This window comes from Porites lutea, chromosome 4 (genome assembly GCF_958299795.1).
Source record: "Porites lutea chromosome 4, jaPorLute2.1, whole genome shotgun sequence".
Classification (NCBI taxonomy): domain Eukaryota; kingdom Metazoa; phylum Cnidaria; class Anthozoa; order Scleractinia; family Poritidae; genus Porites; species Porites lutea.
This window is the reverse complement of record NC_133204.1, coordinates 40972515-40989859: the sequence shown is the minus strand read 5'-3', so window position 1 is coordinate 40989859 and position 17345 is coordinate 40972515. Positions and strand designations below refer to the sequence as shown.

The 17345-nt window shown below is 37.5% G+C and overlaps 1 protein-coding gene and 1 long non-coding RNA gene across 2 annotated transcripts; both read right to left on the bottom strand.

Moving 5' to 3' along the window:
• Positions 1–57: 57 nt before the first annotated feature.
• Positions 58–6681, bottom strand: LOC140933601 (uncharacterized). The gene is made up of 7 exons (XM_073383209.1): positions 6545–6681; positions 4989–5068; positions 3884–3979; positions 2460–2569; positions 2175–2233; positions 1279–1427; positions 58–1015 (listed from the first exon to the last, which is right to left on the bottom strand). Exons 2-7 carry the CDS (start codon positions 5056–5058, stop codon positions 675–677), a joined length of 825 nt encoding a protein of 274 aa, XP_073239310.1. The 5' UTR covers positions 5059–5068; positions 6545–6681; the 3' UTR covers positions 58–674.
• Positions 6682–8946: 2265 nt separating this feature from the next.
• On the bottom strand, positions 8947–14298 carry LOC140933602 (uncharacterized). Its single transcript, XR_012165069.1, has 3 exons — positions 14152–14298; positions 10424–10620; positions 8947–9099 (listed from the first exon to the last, which is right to left on the bottom strand). It is a non-coding gene; the product is annotated as an uncharacterized lncRNA (long non-coding RNA).
• Between the last annotated feature and the right edge of the window lie 3047 nt (positions 14299–17345).

Sequence of the window (17345 nt, the reverse complement as noted above, 5' to 3'; positions counted from 1 at the left end):
TTGTTTCGTGCTTCCCTCTGATTGGTTGTTCTTGACATGATAAACGAGGTAAATCAGTTGGCGGTACTTTTTGAAATATAATTTAATCTCAATCTTTGATTTAGTTATCCAGTTCATATTTACAATACTTAAAGTAGAAGTAACCCCATGAAAACTCTCCATAAAATTATTGCCCGACAAATAAAGAGGAAGATCGCATTCACTAATTTTCAGCTACTAAAACTTGTAAAAATAGGCTAGCCAAGTATGAAAACTAGTGCTATGCTTTAGTCTATAGACCTGACAGTTTCAAGACCATTGGAAGTAATGGCTACATATTCACAGTGGCAATAATTCACAGAATTAGAGGGCTGTGTGTTTTCCGTTCTTTTAGGCTCCAGATTTTTTCTAGATTCATGCTAATTGAAGGATTAACTGATAATTAGTTCAAGACGGCAAACGTTATCAATTGCATGGAAATTCCCTTTCAGCCTGACCGAACTACATCAACATGCGCTGTGATTGTTAAAGATGCCTTCCAAGTTAGCACTCTTAGGGCTTATGTGCGACAAGTCTCTTGGAAGACATTTCGCGCAATTCAGTCATTGTATTTCATATGGAAGCAAAACTTAAAAACAGACTACAACGTTCGTTTTCTTCTTCTTCTCCCCTATTCATTTCTGTTCACTTTTTTTTCAATTATTCCTGTGAAGTTTGTGGAAGATGTGGTGTTTCTTTGATCCCTTCACTGGTCTTGGGGCGTGGTGACGTTTACCGTATTGATAAGGTGCGGGGTTGTATACCGTGTTGCAGCAGGCTGGGGTGCATCCAACAGGTGCACAAGTGTTCGGGCAGGAGTTAGGGCAGGTTCCTGCGACTGGGACTGGAACTGGAACTGGAGGTGGAGGAGGCATGTAATAAGGCTGTTGATAGCCCATTGGATAACCCTGCTGGCAACACGTGTCATAGCAAGAAGGTGCACAGGCTGATGGGCAGGGTATCGGGCACACAGGTGGAGCAGGCTCCTTGTAACAAGCTGCAAAAACGGAATGCAGTTAACACTCCTCAGCATAATCCTATTACATAGATATAAAAGGAGTTCGCAATTTCTAGTAGAATCTAAAACTAAAGAAGTGTTTGTAATGGTTCTTTTTAGCACATCAGCAGTAACAGTTTTAAATAAGTTGCCCTTCCTCCTCATTTTTGATTCGAAAGTAATAGTAACTGGCGCAACATTTTTATTTTCCACCTTTAAATAACACAGTGTCAAGAAATGTTATAGCTTAAGAGATTTCAAACCTGCTTGTTCAAGTTTTGGAGCGACTGACACAGGGGTTAGCTTGCCAAGTTTACCCAACGTTATGGCCTTTGTCAAGTTTGGAAGATGAGTTCCATTGGTCGTGAACTCCACACAGAAGTGCACGATGGACTTGCCGTCTGGTGCTTTGCTATTTCCGAAAAGAAAAGGTTTAAATAAATACTTGCAAGACTCAAGGTTGAAAAAGTAAGTACGGTAAATAGGAGACGTGTTCTCTTACGAAAAAACTTGATCGATCCTCGGTTTTCCCGAATGTATTATGTGTATTAAAGGATATTCTCGATCGCAAACGAATCGTTTTCTATTCTTTACTCTATTAATTAATTAATTTATATATTTAAAAAGACTTTAAAATAAGGTCTCCGAGAAGTCTCAATAGGCTGATTTAGCAACAGCACGGGAACGTCAGTTGGCGACGGCGCGCGCAAATCAAATAACTGGCTCGACCAAAGGCACAGCAGCAAATTGGGCACCGGAAGTCGAGTTTAGTCCTTACCGCGCGCTTTCCTGTCGTCAAATGACGTTCCCGTTCTGTTGCTAAATCAGCCTATCATAAAAAAGGACAATGTTATCATAGCTTGAGAAAACAGCCGACAGTTTCGCGATGCCATCAGTGGTTTCCCTGCGAAATGACGTCTGATGAATGAGTTCAGAATTGCATATTGATGGTAGTGCTCCTGATTGATCGTGCCGCAGGGGAAATTTAATTCAATCAGAAGCACTACCCAGATCTGGGTAGTGGCACGCTTTCAGTATGAAATTTTCTGCGCCCAGGTACTTCGGATGTCATTTCGAAGGGAAACCAGTGATGACGTCGAGAAACACCTGCTGTTTTCTCAGGCTAATGTTATCAAATTTAGTGAACCAACATAGCTACCTGAATCTTAGGGTAGTAACACCTACGAATGGCTTGTATCCATCATACACTTGCATAATCTAATTACAATGGATAAAAATCAGTGAGATTGTACTTTAAGGAGCCACACAGTTGACTTTTAAAAAACGTAAACTTTAAAACATACATAACGCAATGGCATGTATTTCTACCTGGGACAACAAAATGATTTTTCTAGCTGTTCTCTTGAATTTTTCAGGTATTTTTGTATTTTTTTCCCTAAAGCTCATTAGTACAGATCTGTCAATAACTTTAGAGTATACTTACTCCAACTTCAAAATCCGTTCTAAGCTTGATGAACTTAGCTGAGTGTGGATTTGCTAAATCGTCAGTGTAGGTAGCATTCGTAAGCTTCAATGTCAAGTTGTAGACAGAGCCTAAAACATTGAAATAATAAAGAATTGACTCCTTTTATCTCAGCAGAGGCTATGACCTGGCTTCTAAAAATCCTACCAAGAATTCAGCCTTAATTGGTTCAAAAAAAGGCCATTGGACAGAAATCAACAATGGATATTTTTAAGTTTCTTCTTGCAATTTTTGTTCCCATCTCTTGAATATACCTAATGCAACCCGTTCGTCGTTTAGTTAAGTTGTTAGTGATTACTGTATGTATTATTAGTAGTATTGTAATCAGAAAATTACCTGTAATTAATAGATCGAAAGGAACAACGTGACCTGACAAACTGGCATCGCAGAATTGTTATTAAGACCTCTTTAGATGTATGTTTTGTTTTTCCAATGCAGGTCAGGTGATAATACTATAGAGAAATGTTTCTTTTAAATTTCGCCTTGAAGAATTTATGAAAAGTCAAAGAGACAAATTCCCCAGGGTCCTTCATTGGGAAAACAAAGCTTAAAAGCTAAAGAGTTCTATTTATTATATAAACACCAATGAAATACCAAGTGAGCTTTCGCGCGAAAACTTGATATCTTCACATGTTAAAAGAAACCTGTTATCTTCACATGTGAAAATATCACCGTTGTTATGACTTCATAATAAACCGCACCTTTCAGACCAAAAAACTATTTAAGTAAAGTGGTTTGATATTTTATGTGTGTTTATATAATAAATAGAACATTACATGGTCGCTTGGAGATACGAAATTTCTCTTCTCGTGTTGAAAAAATATTTCACTCGTTCGCAATATTTTTCAACACCTTCAATACAACATCTCCGCGCCGCCATGTAATATCCTCTAATTCTTTCAGTGAATTAGCATTGCAGCCCCACCACTTGTTAATTTCAGTATACCTTCTGCAAGAAAGAGGAACAAACGATATTTATTTATCTATTGCAGGCGACAAGAGGAGCACGCAATCTTAATTTCCAGGTTGTTATTACGCATGCGTCGCAAGTATTTAGCCAGCCTTCGTTTGGACTTCCTCTAAGAATGAATGGAATGTACAGGACGCAATTTGATTACTCGCGTTTGGACCTTCTATCTTTCGCTATCTGATCACTCGTGTTTTGACCGTCTATCACGGGGAAACTTACGCAAAGCACAGAGTTTGAGCATGGTTAGCAGTCCCCTCTACTAACTATGGTTTGAGCAAAAGCGTTTCGACCTTCGATCTTTGTCGCCCACACTCCGTAACCTTTGGTTATTACTAGTTTACTTATTTACCTATTTATTTTTTAGTTATCTATTCGTTATTAAATAGCAGTTATTAAATAGTTTTCGTAAACCTACATTGTAAAGTATCCGGGTTGGTAACATTGGTCACATTTGCAGGGTTGGCGGTGGTAGCTGGCTGCGTTGGTGTTGGAGCAGGTGTCGTAGCCGTAGCTGATTCGGTGTTGGAGATAAAAATTCAGATAAAAAAATTGCTCATTTTAATTAATTCATATAACGTAATCGTCTAATAATTTTCTTTTTTCTGGTAGGGGCGTGGGGTTGCATTTCCTTATTTACTAAAGGCAAGGATACATTGTAAATACCTTTTATGATGGCTTCTGCATGCGGACACAATTATAAAAATGACAAACATGGCAATGGGACACCGACTTAATAGACACGTTGCGACTTGTCTGTTATCGAATCAATAAATTATTATGGGAAAATACTGAGAAAGATATAAACAATCCCATACTGCAATACAAACTAAAAATAAAGTGCAAGACTTGTTGCAATATTTAATTACTGTTTGTCGGTAAGATAACTTTTGGTATTCAGTGTGTTTGTCGTCCGTTGTGTACTGGGTGCACAAGAATTTTTATTTCCGCCAATCCTAGATACCTATAAGGAACTAACTTCACGGCTTAGACTTTTCATCTAAAAGCAGGTCTTCTAGTTCGTGTATACAATGCTAAATGTTATCGGAAAAATATTTCAATGAACCGGAGCTTTGGCCAGGAACTCTGAGCTGGTGAACGGACTGGATTTTCAAAGCAATTCATGTAAATCCTTAAAGGGGAGATATTTTGCTTTATGATCGTTTCCACATTTAACTTATTATTACTTTTTCCCGAAATTTGCATGTCATTGAATATTTGTGTAAGTCAGTTATGGGACCCACTTAAAATTGCTCATATCCGTATAACGAGGCAACAACACGAAAAGAAAAAAGCCAACACTGTTAGGTCAAACCGCTGGATAAAAAATCTACAGGTCATCCTTTGTAGCTGGCTTTGTACGACTGATCAAATCATACCTTGCTCTCCTTATTTGCATATATATTGATTTTCATCTGCATTTTCTGATAATAAGTAACTTTCAATCTAAGGTAACACTATCACACAGACTAGTTAAACTGATGAATACGACACCAAATCAAAACTTTTATTCCTTTACTTACTTTGACCGCTTGAAAATGCGAAGCACGCGGACAGTAACAGCGCGCAACAGAAAACTTTCTCGCCCTTCATCGCTTGAAAACTACAGCAGAAAACAAAAACACAATTCAAGATTATGTTGGCTTGAAATCATCTTTAGATATCAATAGAAAGGTCAGAAACGTCGACAATGGGTTGATCAGGTCTTGAGTGAGGTCATACCCCTTATCGACACTTTTCGTGGCGTAAAATGGCGAACAATCGATCCACAAGCACGAGGCGTCTTAGTGCATGGCAGCACTGAGCAAAGAAAGGAGAGAATCGGTGGAGAATTCAACTGGTACCAGACTCTAACTTTCTGTCTTTGTGTTTTATTTGTTAAGGGGTAACCATGCGTTAAATCTCCAAAGGGCGGCCGACCAGTTTACAATTAGAGAAAACTGGTATGTTTTAGAGTTTTAGTAAAACACCTAAATTGCAAAAGAAAACTTAGCATTTAAACTTTTACAATCGTTTTAGAAGCGATTGTTGCAAGAAAATTTGTTAACTGTACGGTTATTCGTCTTTAACCACAATTTGGGATCCTAATATGGAGCCTCTCTATAGGTACCTGCGGACGTCGTTTTTTGACGCGCCTTTTTCATCAAATCGTCGGTTTTTTGACGAAATCTTCGAATAACAAGGATTGTTTCGCATGATTACGCTACTAAAGAGCTTGAACAACCACGACGACGACGGAAACGAGAATATCAAGAAATTATAACCAGCAATCTCATCGTGCAGCAAACTTTTTGGCAGATCTCTGCGTCGTAATCCCAGGACAAACATTGTGAAACTTGATCGCAATGGCAATGCCATCGTCGCTCTAAGCTTTAAGATGCATGGTCGTTTCATCAAGAACGACCGTCGAGGACCGTAGCAAATGCCCATAGAGAGACTTAACAGGTGTATATGTACTTCACTAAAAGATCAATCTGATTAAAGATCTGTGACAGAAGATGATCTTTAATTGTATCATCATCAAACGGTAAGTTTCGTTTTCTTGGAAACTATTCGGAGAGCATTCAAAATCGTTGCTTAGCCACCCCGGAATGATAAAAAAAAAAAATCAAATAAAACAATCCACCTTAGAAATTGAAATAGTAATGATAAATTGGCGTGTGAACATTCATTAATGGTTAGTTATACTGACTTGTTCCGACTTAAGGCAAAATAAACCGCCATAGTAGGGTTGTTTGAGTGTAAAGTGAAGTTAAATTTTGATTAGCACGGTTTGGAATGTGTTGGTTATCACGGCTGTTGAGTCTAAATCGTGTTAAGACAAAATATTTTTGGTTTTCAAATTGTTTATGTTAATTGTTATTGATTTGAACATCGCAATTTCAGTTTCATGCTTTAAAACCTAACAAGAAGACAATGTAGGTTCACTGAGCGTTAAAATCAAAACTGGAAATGAAAAATAGCGCTTCGTTATGCAACAAGCACCCTCGTCAACAACCGTGAACAACAACAAAAAGGAGATCTCTTTCCCGTGCGCAAAAAAATTTAGAATAAATGAAGGGAAAAATATCTTACTTACGGCCTTGCGAAGATCCCAATTCCTTCGGATTTCAGTGATAAATTAGGCTGTAATGACTTATTTCAAAAACACGGATGATGATAGAATGAGAGAGGACTATCTAATCATTAACATTCCTGGCGTATTCCGTTATTTACCCCTAAACTACTGACGCATGCGCATGAGGTGTTTGGTAGTTTGGCCTCAATGACCTTATGGCTCTTTGTTGAAGTCACTTGGTAGAAGAACGATTTCTCAACAGATATTCTCATAGAAACTAACTGTAAATGCTGTCGTTATGCTTTGATAACCACATCAAACCGACTTCGTCTGGAGTGTCTCGTTTACTGCTACCGCTACAACTATATTTCTCCGGCGTTAATTCAAGTTTATGCCAAAATCAAATTTCAATATTTTTGTAATTTATCATTTTCTGTTTTGGACAAAAATTATTTCCTTTTAGCCACCGAATAGTAGTTTTTACAAGAGGCAAGCCGAGTAAATAATGACTTAAATGCATGACAGCAGGTCTTTGTGTGCTTTTCGGGGTGGCTTCATTCAACGCTGACAAGTTACAACGGGTGACAGCTTCCACTTGTATGTACTCGAAGAGAATAAATGAGCGTTAAGTCATGTTCAAAAGACTTACGGATAAGGTCCTTGAATAAAAAGAGTCAGTGTCCGCTGAAGACAGAAAATCATGCTTTCATGTCAATATTAAGATACAACTGGAAACATTATACACAGCGAATAGGTTGGAACAATTTAGGACGCACCATAGTTACATAAAAAGTGGTACAAAGCTAAAAAATTCATTTTTAAATATATCGTATAAACTTCAAAACGTTTTAATGATTTTTCTCACTAGATGATCTTATTTTGCTTGCTTTCTTATTTCAGAATTCGTGTAGGCTGTGCAGGATTGGCAAAAAAGAGCAATAATTATACTCCTCCACCATTAAAACTTTTATTTCGAAAGATATATCAATTCTATCCCGACATTTTGAACCCTCTAAAGAGCATAATCCATGTTGATCACATGTCAATTTGTAGGGAGTTAGACCGTATCATTTGAATCCCCTGAGCTTCGTCCTTCTCGGATTCATGAGGTCATGTTTCTATATGGAAATCTTCTAGTGTGACCAGATACTTTAAAACAACGCTCGGAAAATATTCGTAACACCTTCGGAAATCTTCGGAAAATCAGCATTGTTTAAAACCAAACCAAGATTTCATGGTTCACTTTTGAACGACTCCGTGTCATTGCCTTATTCTCCTAAACCAGGTACCCTTTCTTGTTGAATTACTAATTAAGCGTCAACAATTTGGTTTATTTTATTACCTTTGTATTCACATGAACAGTCGTAAACGATTTGTGAACGAGAACGGGGCAATTGTGGACGAAAATATCTCCCCAATAACCAAGGGTAAAAACGTTAACGTTCTCATGAAAACGAGCTCCGAGGCATATTGTAAACTTAACGCTAGAAAAACGAAGGGAAAATATCTAAATACTCATTTTAAAAAATGGGCCCGTTCTAAAGCTTTCGCACTTTAGAAATATTATATCCCGGTTTAGGAAACGAGCTGAAGCGGTCTGAATCGTAGTTACTAACCTTTGGGAGGAACATACCCGTAGAGGTATTTTGGGGGAGTTACTTCCCCACCAGGGTTTATTGATAACCAGTATTCGTCATCGACAACTAAAGCTACAGGTGTACGGTGAAACGGGCAATAAAAACGTGCAAATGACTTGTCTTGCAACATCGCTGCAAAACGAGTTGTAAGCGATGTTGCGCGTTTTACCACCCGCGTTCAAACCTGTCTTGCAACAAAAGGTTTCAACAACCTGATTTGTTGCAAGACAGGTTCGATTCCAGGATAAAAAAAAAACGTGCAGCATCGCTTTCCAACTCGTTTTGCAGCAATGTTGCAAAACAAGTTAATACGTTAATCGTTTTTGTTGCCCGCTTTAACGTACCTTAAATCTCTAGCTCTACAGGCCATAAGCAAAGACAGTCTCAGCAAGTACTGAGCGTTAATTAAGTTTTAACGTGCTTTAACCCCCTTCAAAAGACTGAATCGAATTCAAGTGTACAGTTATGATAGTGAAGATTCTGATTTTTTTAATAACAATCGAAAAAATTTAGGTATCTTCTTCAATTTTTTTACAGTGTTTTTTTGTTTTTTTACAATAAAGAACCAATCAAAATCAAGATATTTGGAGACAGTCTTTCAAATGAAAAGGATAGTTTCAAAACATCGATTATTCAGTTTTATTTGACTGGTTTTCATGGAAACTATCTTTCTTTGTTATTATTTGATTTTAACTTCTGATCCATAACTACAGCAAAGGTACAATGCCACTTACGTTAATACTAGCGACATCAACCATTTTGACAAGAAAGAGACAAACCGACAAATAACTTTGCTTTATTTTACTTTATTTTTTAACTTTTAAATTCCCTTTAACTGTGTTTGTCTGATTCACGATCTAACGACAAGATCGTCAAGAAGACTGCATGAGACGAACAGCCTTTCCATTTTCAGTCAAAATCTCGACGTTGCTGTAATTTCTGGAAAGAAAAAAGGAACACTGTTGTGAGAATGCTGGGCCGGGTCCCGGAAAGGCCGGTCAGCGCAAATCCAGGATTAAAATTTTGTTCCGTTTTTTGATTTTTTCCTTCCTTTGTATTGCTTAGATTAACATTTTGTGTCATCTTTGCCGTATCTGGTATGGAAGGCAGTATTTTGTAAGCTCGAGTTGCATGTTCTTAGACAAGAAAACCTTGGTTAAAAGTTGGCTTAATCCTGGGTTAAACTTAACATCTATCGAGGAACAGTGCCCTGGGCACTGGATGACTATCATCTGTCTCGCGCTTGTCTTCTCGACAGGAGCCCATAACTCGGAGAGTACTACTCCCATACTTAGGCTATGCAACGGCGTTTTCACTGATCAATTTATTTTAGCATCATTTTGCAAGGCTAGGACGTCAACCCGAGACTACCGTATTTATTCGAATAAGCGCCCAACCTCGAATTAGCGCCCACCTCGAATAAGCGTCTATCCTAAAGGCAGAAAAAGTTAGTAAGCGCCCAGCCTCGAATAAGCGCCCACCCCAGCCCACTCCCTCCCACAAAAACTCCAGTGAGAGATAATAAGAGACCCTCCCGAAGACGGAGTTTTCAACAGGGTATAGTACAAAAACCTTGCTTTGTTACACCTTCGCTTTTTGTTATTAGCATTTACTGTTTTGTTGCAAAATATACTACTACGGTTGGTGAGAATGGTGAAAATTTAATAAGCGTCCACCCTCGAATAAGCGCCCACTCTCAAGGTCCAAAAATTTTATAAGCGCCCAGGGCGGTTAATCGAATAATACGGTAATCCCACAACCCGTTGACATAAACATCATTTACAGCTTTCTTTTTTTACACAGCAATGAAATATGATAACTGTTTATTGCAACATACGGTTTCAGTATGTTGAGCACTTTCTTCATGTATAGCTACTCTCCCGCCCATATTTAACTTGAAGGAACCTTACCAGTCGGCAGTCTTCTCCCAGCTAAGTGGCGCGCAGGGCATTGTGGGATGGAGGAAAGCGACCTGCTACCGAGCTACCGCCGTGGGTGTTACGAAGAAGCTGTGTCACGAACTTAAGCAAAATTGAAACATTTGGAACTACGGTACTAATAGAAAACTACCCAATGTGAGGAAATGCACCCGGGGAATTAAATATATTGTATGATTCATTCTTATTTAGAAAAGTCTGAGTGCAGAGCGAACATGGTCTGTTGATTAGAGGCTACATATTACTTTTAATTATTCAATCAATTGATTAATTAATTGTTTAATTAATTTTGTTCGTTTTTGTATCTTTCTTGCGAATTAAATCACCTGGTAAACTCTTGCTCGACTCCTGGATGGATCTGAATTAAACAATTTTCCACCCTGTATTTGACTTCGTCCACTGTATCTTCTGATCGCCCTTCTGTGAGCTGAGTTAAAAATGCCTTTAACATCAGAGACAGTGGTCACTAACAGACTGGTAGCAATAATTAACAACAGACTCAGCCCAAATGCTCTCATCATGCCTGGAATGGAAAAAAAAATTGAATTGAATAAACAACGATTTAGAGAGGTAGCACTGATGCAAATTAAGTGTTCTTCGTCTACCTTTCCTGGTCGACTTGGAATTTGGATATTTTTTATTTTTTAGGAGAGGGGAAAAACGGAGTACCAGGACCTTTTGGGGAAAATGAGAGAACCAACAACAAACTAATTTAAAAGCTAAAACACTCTCTTGATCATCAAATATTAACGCCGTGATGTGAGACGATCCGCAACGTGGGCAACAGCAGAGGCCTTTGATATTCTATCACGTGAAGATCATATCCACAACTGTACACGAGGCCGTTTACAGGTTTCGTGCAAAACGACTGTAAACGGATATATCTGTTTTCAGTAAATAAGATTACATAAAAGGATAAATATTACTCTCGTGTGCGCAAACGTACGACGCAACATTGAGTTTTAAATCGTCTGCAAACTTACAAGAAAACTTGTTGACGATAACAGTCTTTAATTTACTTTAAAGACTACGTAGACTTTATACATGGCCACCCTTTTCTCAGTCTTTTGTACTAAATAAAAACTAAGAGTGTGCTATGAACAAATGAGAAAGAAGTGTTCGGACGAAGGATAAGAACGTCACTAAAATTCATATTTATGATATTAGGGAGTAGCGTGTATGTAAACTTGCCTCGCCTTAAGAAGCTCTGCCTCCACTGCAACCCCAAATAAAAGCTTAATTCTTGGAAAAGAAAAAAGTCATAACAAGCAGTCTTAACTGGGAAACCTCAAATTGGATCTTTAGTTCGGGTTTTGAATATTCAATCCACGAAGGCGAGCGACCTCCAAGAAAGAATTTCACTTTTAAGTGGACCCAAATGTCATATCTGTGTTTAATAGCAAGTTTTGAGGGAAATCTAGAAACCGCACTTAAAAAACTAAAATCTGATTTTACGAATGCAAAAAAAAAAAAAATTACAAGGCCAACTCTATTCTCTTTTGAGGGGATTATTTCAGTTAATAAAAAACTTGATATTCTCTGTTTACAATTTCTTGGCATTTTCCATTTTTCTGTCCAGTTTTTGCAGTTTTCGAGTGTATGTTTAACGCTAGCTATGAGCTGGCAATCTCATCCCGTTCAAAAAAATTCCGAGCACTGGCAATCCGATTACGAACCTTTCCCTTTACCTTTCCCTTTTAAAATATATCGCCCAGCATGAATTATCAGAAAAGTAGGATTGCAAAAGAAAAGGTCAAACCATACGACTTTCGCATCAATAGAGTCATGAAAAAACAACGTCACATATTGAAAACGAAATAAAAAGTAAGGATAAAAGAAATATATCAGTCCATTGACTTTTTAAAACTGAATGATTGACACATGGAAATAACGTAGGAAATCGAAAAGTAAATTGCCCATAGCACTTCAGTAACATAAAGTGAGATATGATTTGAAAAGGGAAAAAATTAAAACCATGTCATTTTTAAAGTGTACACCCACTATTATCCTTCCCTATCTGTGTAGAGAATGAAGTGCTGTCCTTTTTACGATTATGAAAAATTATGTTTAGACGTCAATGCAAAAAATACTTTCCAGCTGTCCGTGCGGTTCGATATAACCTCCCTAACTTAAGATTTTTGCACTAATTTTTTTTGAAAGGTGAAAAAGAAAAAATTCTAATGAATTCGCGCAGACGTTATCATAATCGTCGATGTTTATTTTAATTTTCTATTTGGTTCTTTTTTTTTACTTTGAGCTTAAAAAGATTGTCTAGAACGGCATGGCACAAATAGAAAAAGGCATATTTTAATTAAATGGTTGTGTGTTTGAAAGTATGACTAATACGCGTCTAACTTATCTTTCTACACTGTTATTACAATATTGTGATTTGATGTATACCCATCGTTGTTTTGTAATTATTAAGTTAATATACACTGTGTGAACGGCGCGCGCATTATCGTTTGAAATAAAAAAAAAGCAAACATTGAGGCGGTCCATCATGTTTTCAAAAGTAAATATTAAGAACATGAAAGAAATATTGTAGAAGGACTACACGAAACGTAATATGCCAAGATTTTTTAATTCAGACTGCATGTACTAAATTTGGCTATGTTTCTCAACGATTAAATTCTATCACTTTAAATTAAATTCATAACATGGCACTTTCTTTTATTTAATTCCAAATCTCTTCTAACAAATAAAACTGCAGAGTTTTCAATTTTCTCCAAAATAACAAGAATCCCACCGTTTTTTGCTTTGAAACTTTCTGCGTTCTGCCATGTTGAATTGATTTCAGTTTTGAGGTTATTTTTGCAACAAAATCGCCCTGACCGCAACTTTCCAAAGCATAACTGTATATGTGAGAATCGCCAAAGTCAGCGTTGACTATTTCAATTCTTTTGCAGGTGGCAGCGTGTTTACAATTCCCATGCATAAGAGATGCTTCAGTTTCTTTAGTTTACCACGACATACATTGAAATGATGCACCAACGTGCAACAGTTTCGTCCGAAAGTTTTTTCTAATCATCAGTGACGATTTAAATTTACGGCCGTGAGATTACGAATTAGTAACCAGGCGTGATCATAAGCAAAGCAAATTGAACGTGTCGAAGGAACTGAGCGCCATATAGATCGAAGAGAAGTGTTATAAGTCATATCGAGAACATAAGCGGCAGCCAACACGAATAAACTTGAAAGAAATCACGAATAACTTGAAAGAAATTGTGACCTGCAGTAAGGTTGTAATTCAGCTCTACGTTCTTTCTGCAATAAGCATTCGGAAAACCAGAAAACATCTGCCAGTTAGAATCGCTGTTGTTTTGAAGAAAAAGTATTCTGAGCTGACTGTACACTAAAAAATACGCATGAACGACGTAAGCCAGAAATTCACAACATCAAAAGTGTAGTTTCAAGACCTTCAAATGTATGAGTTTATGCTTGCCCGCAGCCAGTTGCTTCTTCATCATGATTTCTTATCTAACGCACGATCAACAAATTGCTTTATTCTAAATGCGCAACTTTTTGGTCCAATTTTTAGACCTGGGTTACCTTTCATTTTACCTCGTCACGATGAACATCGATACGGCGTACCCTGTTAGCAATCGCATTACGAAACTGGAATATTCCGCAACTAAGGAAAACGCGCTAATAATGCTGCTCAGTCTTAAACTGAGGTGTAGCTGCAAGAATTGCCCTTTCGTCCAAGGTTCTATCTTTTTCTTTCAAGTTCCTTAAAACGAGGACATGAAGATGATACGGTTGATTTACAAAGACTGCACAAAAAAAAAGTTTGAAAAGTTTGGTAGCCTATACTCACGATGCATATCATGCGAGGAAATGAAAGAGAACCTTGCTACAATTAGATTGACATCGATTCAGTTTAATTCGGAAAATCCCTGGGGGAAATCAAAAATATTTCGTCGCTCGCGTCCCATTAACAATGACTATGGATCGACAAGAAAATCGCAGTGAAATGACAAAAAAGAATCATCAGTAAAGTTGAGCACATCCAAACAATGAGACGAGCCCCTATGTTTAACTTCCCGGCTGTTACCTTAATCCGGCGTTCTATAGGCAGTATGTTATCTTGAAGTTGCGTTGTGGAGTTCCTTTAGTCAACGCCTTAACCTCTTCATAGGCACAAGCGCTTATAAACGTTTGTTTGCCTCACGAAGCCATCTCACTGTCATGTTAAATAATATCTTCCTCACTAATGTGATTACCTGTTCATTACTAAGGTAAGCTAAAATTAATGTCCGGCGATTTCAGTTTCTATTATCGTAGTTCTGACATTATCACAGGAAAGGCGGGGTTGATGAAAATGACAAATAAAACAATGTACTGTTGATAATGTAAAGGTTTCATATTTACTTCAAACTCAACGATCGACTATCGCTACAAAAACCTTATCAACTTTCACGGTTAGCAAGTGTCTCAGGTAGTACAGTCACAGGGTACCCATTAACCGTTCACAATTTTCAAGTAAATATATGATATTCAAGTGCAAGTTTTGTTTAGCAACAGTTTCAAAGTATAGATACAGATTAATAATATTATCATGCTTTGAAACTTTGTAAGATCTTGTTTGTTGGGTTTGTCTTTTTTTCAACGATTCATGTGGTCGACGTACAGTCATATAATTAAGTTACATTAGAGAAACGCTTGAAATTTTTGCCTTGTTTACATCCAAGTCATTTTTACGTATAATTCATAATCATTTTGCTCCTTTCGCCCTAAACCTAAGCGCTTTAATTTTGGTTCTATATAAATTTAGTTGTAGAGATTACTAAGAGCAAGAAGTGGATAAGACTAGCCGCATGCAGTTGACAAAAAAGACAAAAACATTATTGTCCCGATAATTAAGCTGCTTAGTTGTGAACCCAAGCTCGCATTTCAGTTTTCGAGGAGGAACTGTTTTTTCCTTGAACTCAATGACTTTTTCCAAGTCAGCAGTCAGCAATAACAAAACTAAAAAAACTAGTCAAAAATTAAAAAAAGCCTATGCACAATTTTCTTGTAAGTTTCTTTTTAGCACTGAAGAACTAGAGTCACTATGACATGTCCTTCGATCGCTTTTTTCTGTAATCAACACTGACAATTTTAATCTATCTGACTGTGAATAGGATGCGTTTATGAATCTGGGCAGAAAATGTGTTTTATTCCAATAAACTTCTTATTAACAACAAAACACAAAACAGCCGATTAGTTTTAATAAAGCTACACCTTTATCAGTTGTGCGGCTGATTCTAATGAAACATAACTATAAACGTTCAATGTAATAGCAAATTTTGGACAGTGACCCGAGCTTATTAGGATGTGTTGTCGGTGAATAATCCAGGACAATATCGGCCACAACTGGACCAGGGTTAATAGCTTCACCCAAATAATGTCAATACTGAAAGCTTAAAGACCAGAAGCAATTTCCTTCTGTTCTTCAAAGACATTCCCTCAGTACTATGATGCTGGTAAAACATTTCACAATTAGAACAGACGGAAATGTGCATGTCGATAAAACTTTTTAGCGTTTATTAATCCTTGTCTTTTTTATCAAATCTATCAAGTCTGGCAGTCACTCATTATATTGCAGCTTATTTTTAGCGCCAAAATCCAACGCTAAGTATCAAAGCGTTTGAAATGCTAATAGAATTCATTTTATTTCTCATGCTCTTTTACAATGTAAAAACATTAGAAAAAAATCCAAGATGATCGACATATTTGAAAACTTCCTCGATTTTCCATGCAAAATTAAGATATTTCAAATACATCAATCTCTCAAAGTCTCGACAACACGTAGAAGTGCACAACAATCTCTTGTTTTCGGTTCACGCAATAAATAACAAGACGTTTCCACTGGTCACTTAGTCTGCCACATTTAGTGTCGTCACGCAACACTCCTCCCCAGGGAAGAAACGTTGCGTGACGACACAAAAAACGGCTGTGTAGCAGACTATCAGTCACTTTCTTTAAAATTATGACAGCCGCTATATATAGCGTTTTAACTTGCGTCGCTCAGCATCTATACAAATTTATTGCAACAGAAGAAAGCGTTAATATATAAAAAGAGTTCACGTTTGGAGCGGTGAGGGTAAAAGGGGGAATGGGTTTGCGGAATGGCATGTGGCATGGCTTGCGGAATGACATAAATATGTGGAATGTAATATATGCAGAATGACCCACAGAAATAACTGAAAAGTGCACCCTTTTTTTGACGCCAATCAATTGGCAAACGCAGCTGCTGTTTTAATGTTGGCATACGATGACAATCAAAAAGCCACGAAGGCTCATTGTCGATTAGCCTTTTCCGCACAGCCACAAAGATTCTTCTTGCCTTTATTAGTCGAGCTGCATGGCAGCACCGATACTACAGCACGAAAGTCGGCCATAATTGAGTGTCACGCTCCCTTCTACTTTTTTCTGCAAAAATGTTTGCACGATTAACTCTACAGTTTCTTTTTAACTATATTTGTATTTGCAACCGCGTGAGAAGTGCGTCAGACGGTGGGTTACGCGATCGTGACATAATATTCAGAGATGAAACGGATCTTGTATTTTGTTTCTTTAGCTGCTTGGTTAAGTTTCCGGCACGCGAAGCTAACAGCCGGCGGAGAAGGGCGAGTCCGAATCCATGCAATTGAGTGTGAGTCTTTTTTTCTTCTTTTCCCCGGCTACCGCTTTAGCATTTTTTGACAATCAAACGCACACACTCACACAAACAAGGAAGGTGCGAAGACACGTGGAAAGGCCGAAAGGAGACAGAGAGCAGTTTGCTTCACCCGATTTCTGGATTACAGATTAAGGTTTGACTCGGGGTTTCATTTAGTCTCAAAAATGATCTGATCCGTCCACCGTATTAATTAACTAGTAATAGTTGACACTACAGCTGCCCCCGGTCTGTATATTGTCGGTCAATAGTATTCTTGCTCATTGTGTAGCTCTTTGAAATATACCGATTCACAATGAAGATTTTCACACATATTCCATACAATAGGTGAGATAAATAGTACAGAAAAAAAACGCAAGGTTCCATGCACAGTCTCAGTTCGATTTACGCAGCTTTGATCAAAACATTCTCAGTTTCGATAATAGTTTATTCTAAACCATAAGAAAAGATTTACTTAGAAGTTTGATTTTTCGCTATTTCTATTTCACTTTTTACATTTAGTTCATTTCATTTGCCGGAAAGTAAGCCTTAGAAATTAAAAGGACGTTTGATCAATTCACGCTCGCGCATTCTAGTCTTATTTTAAA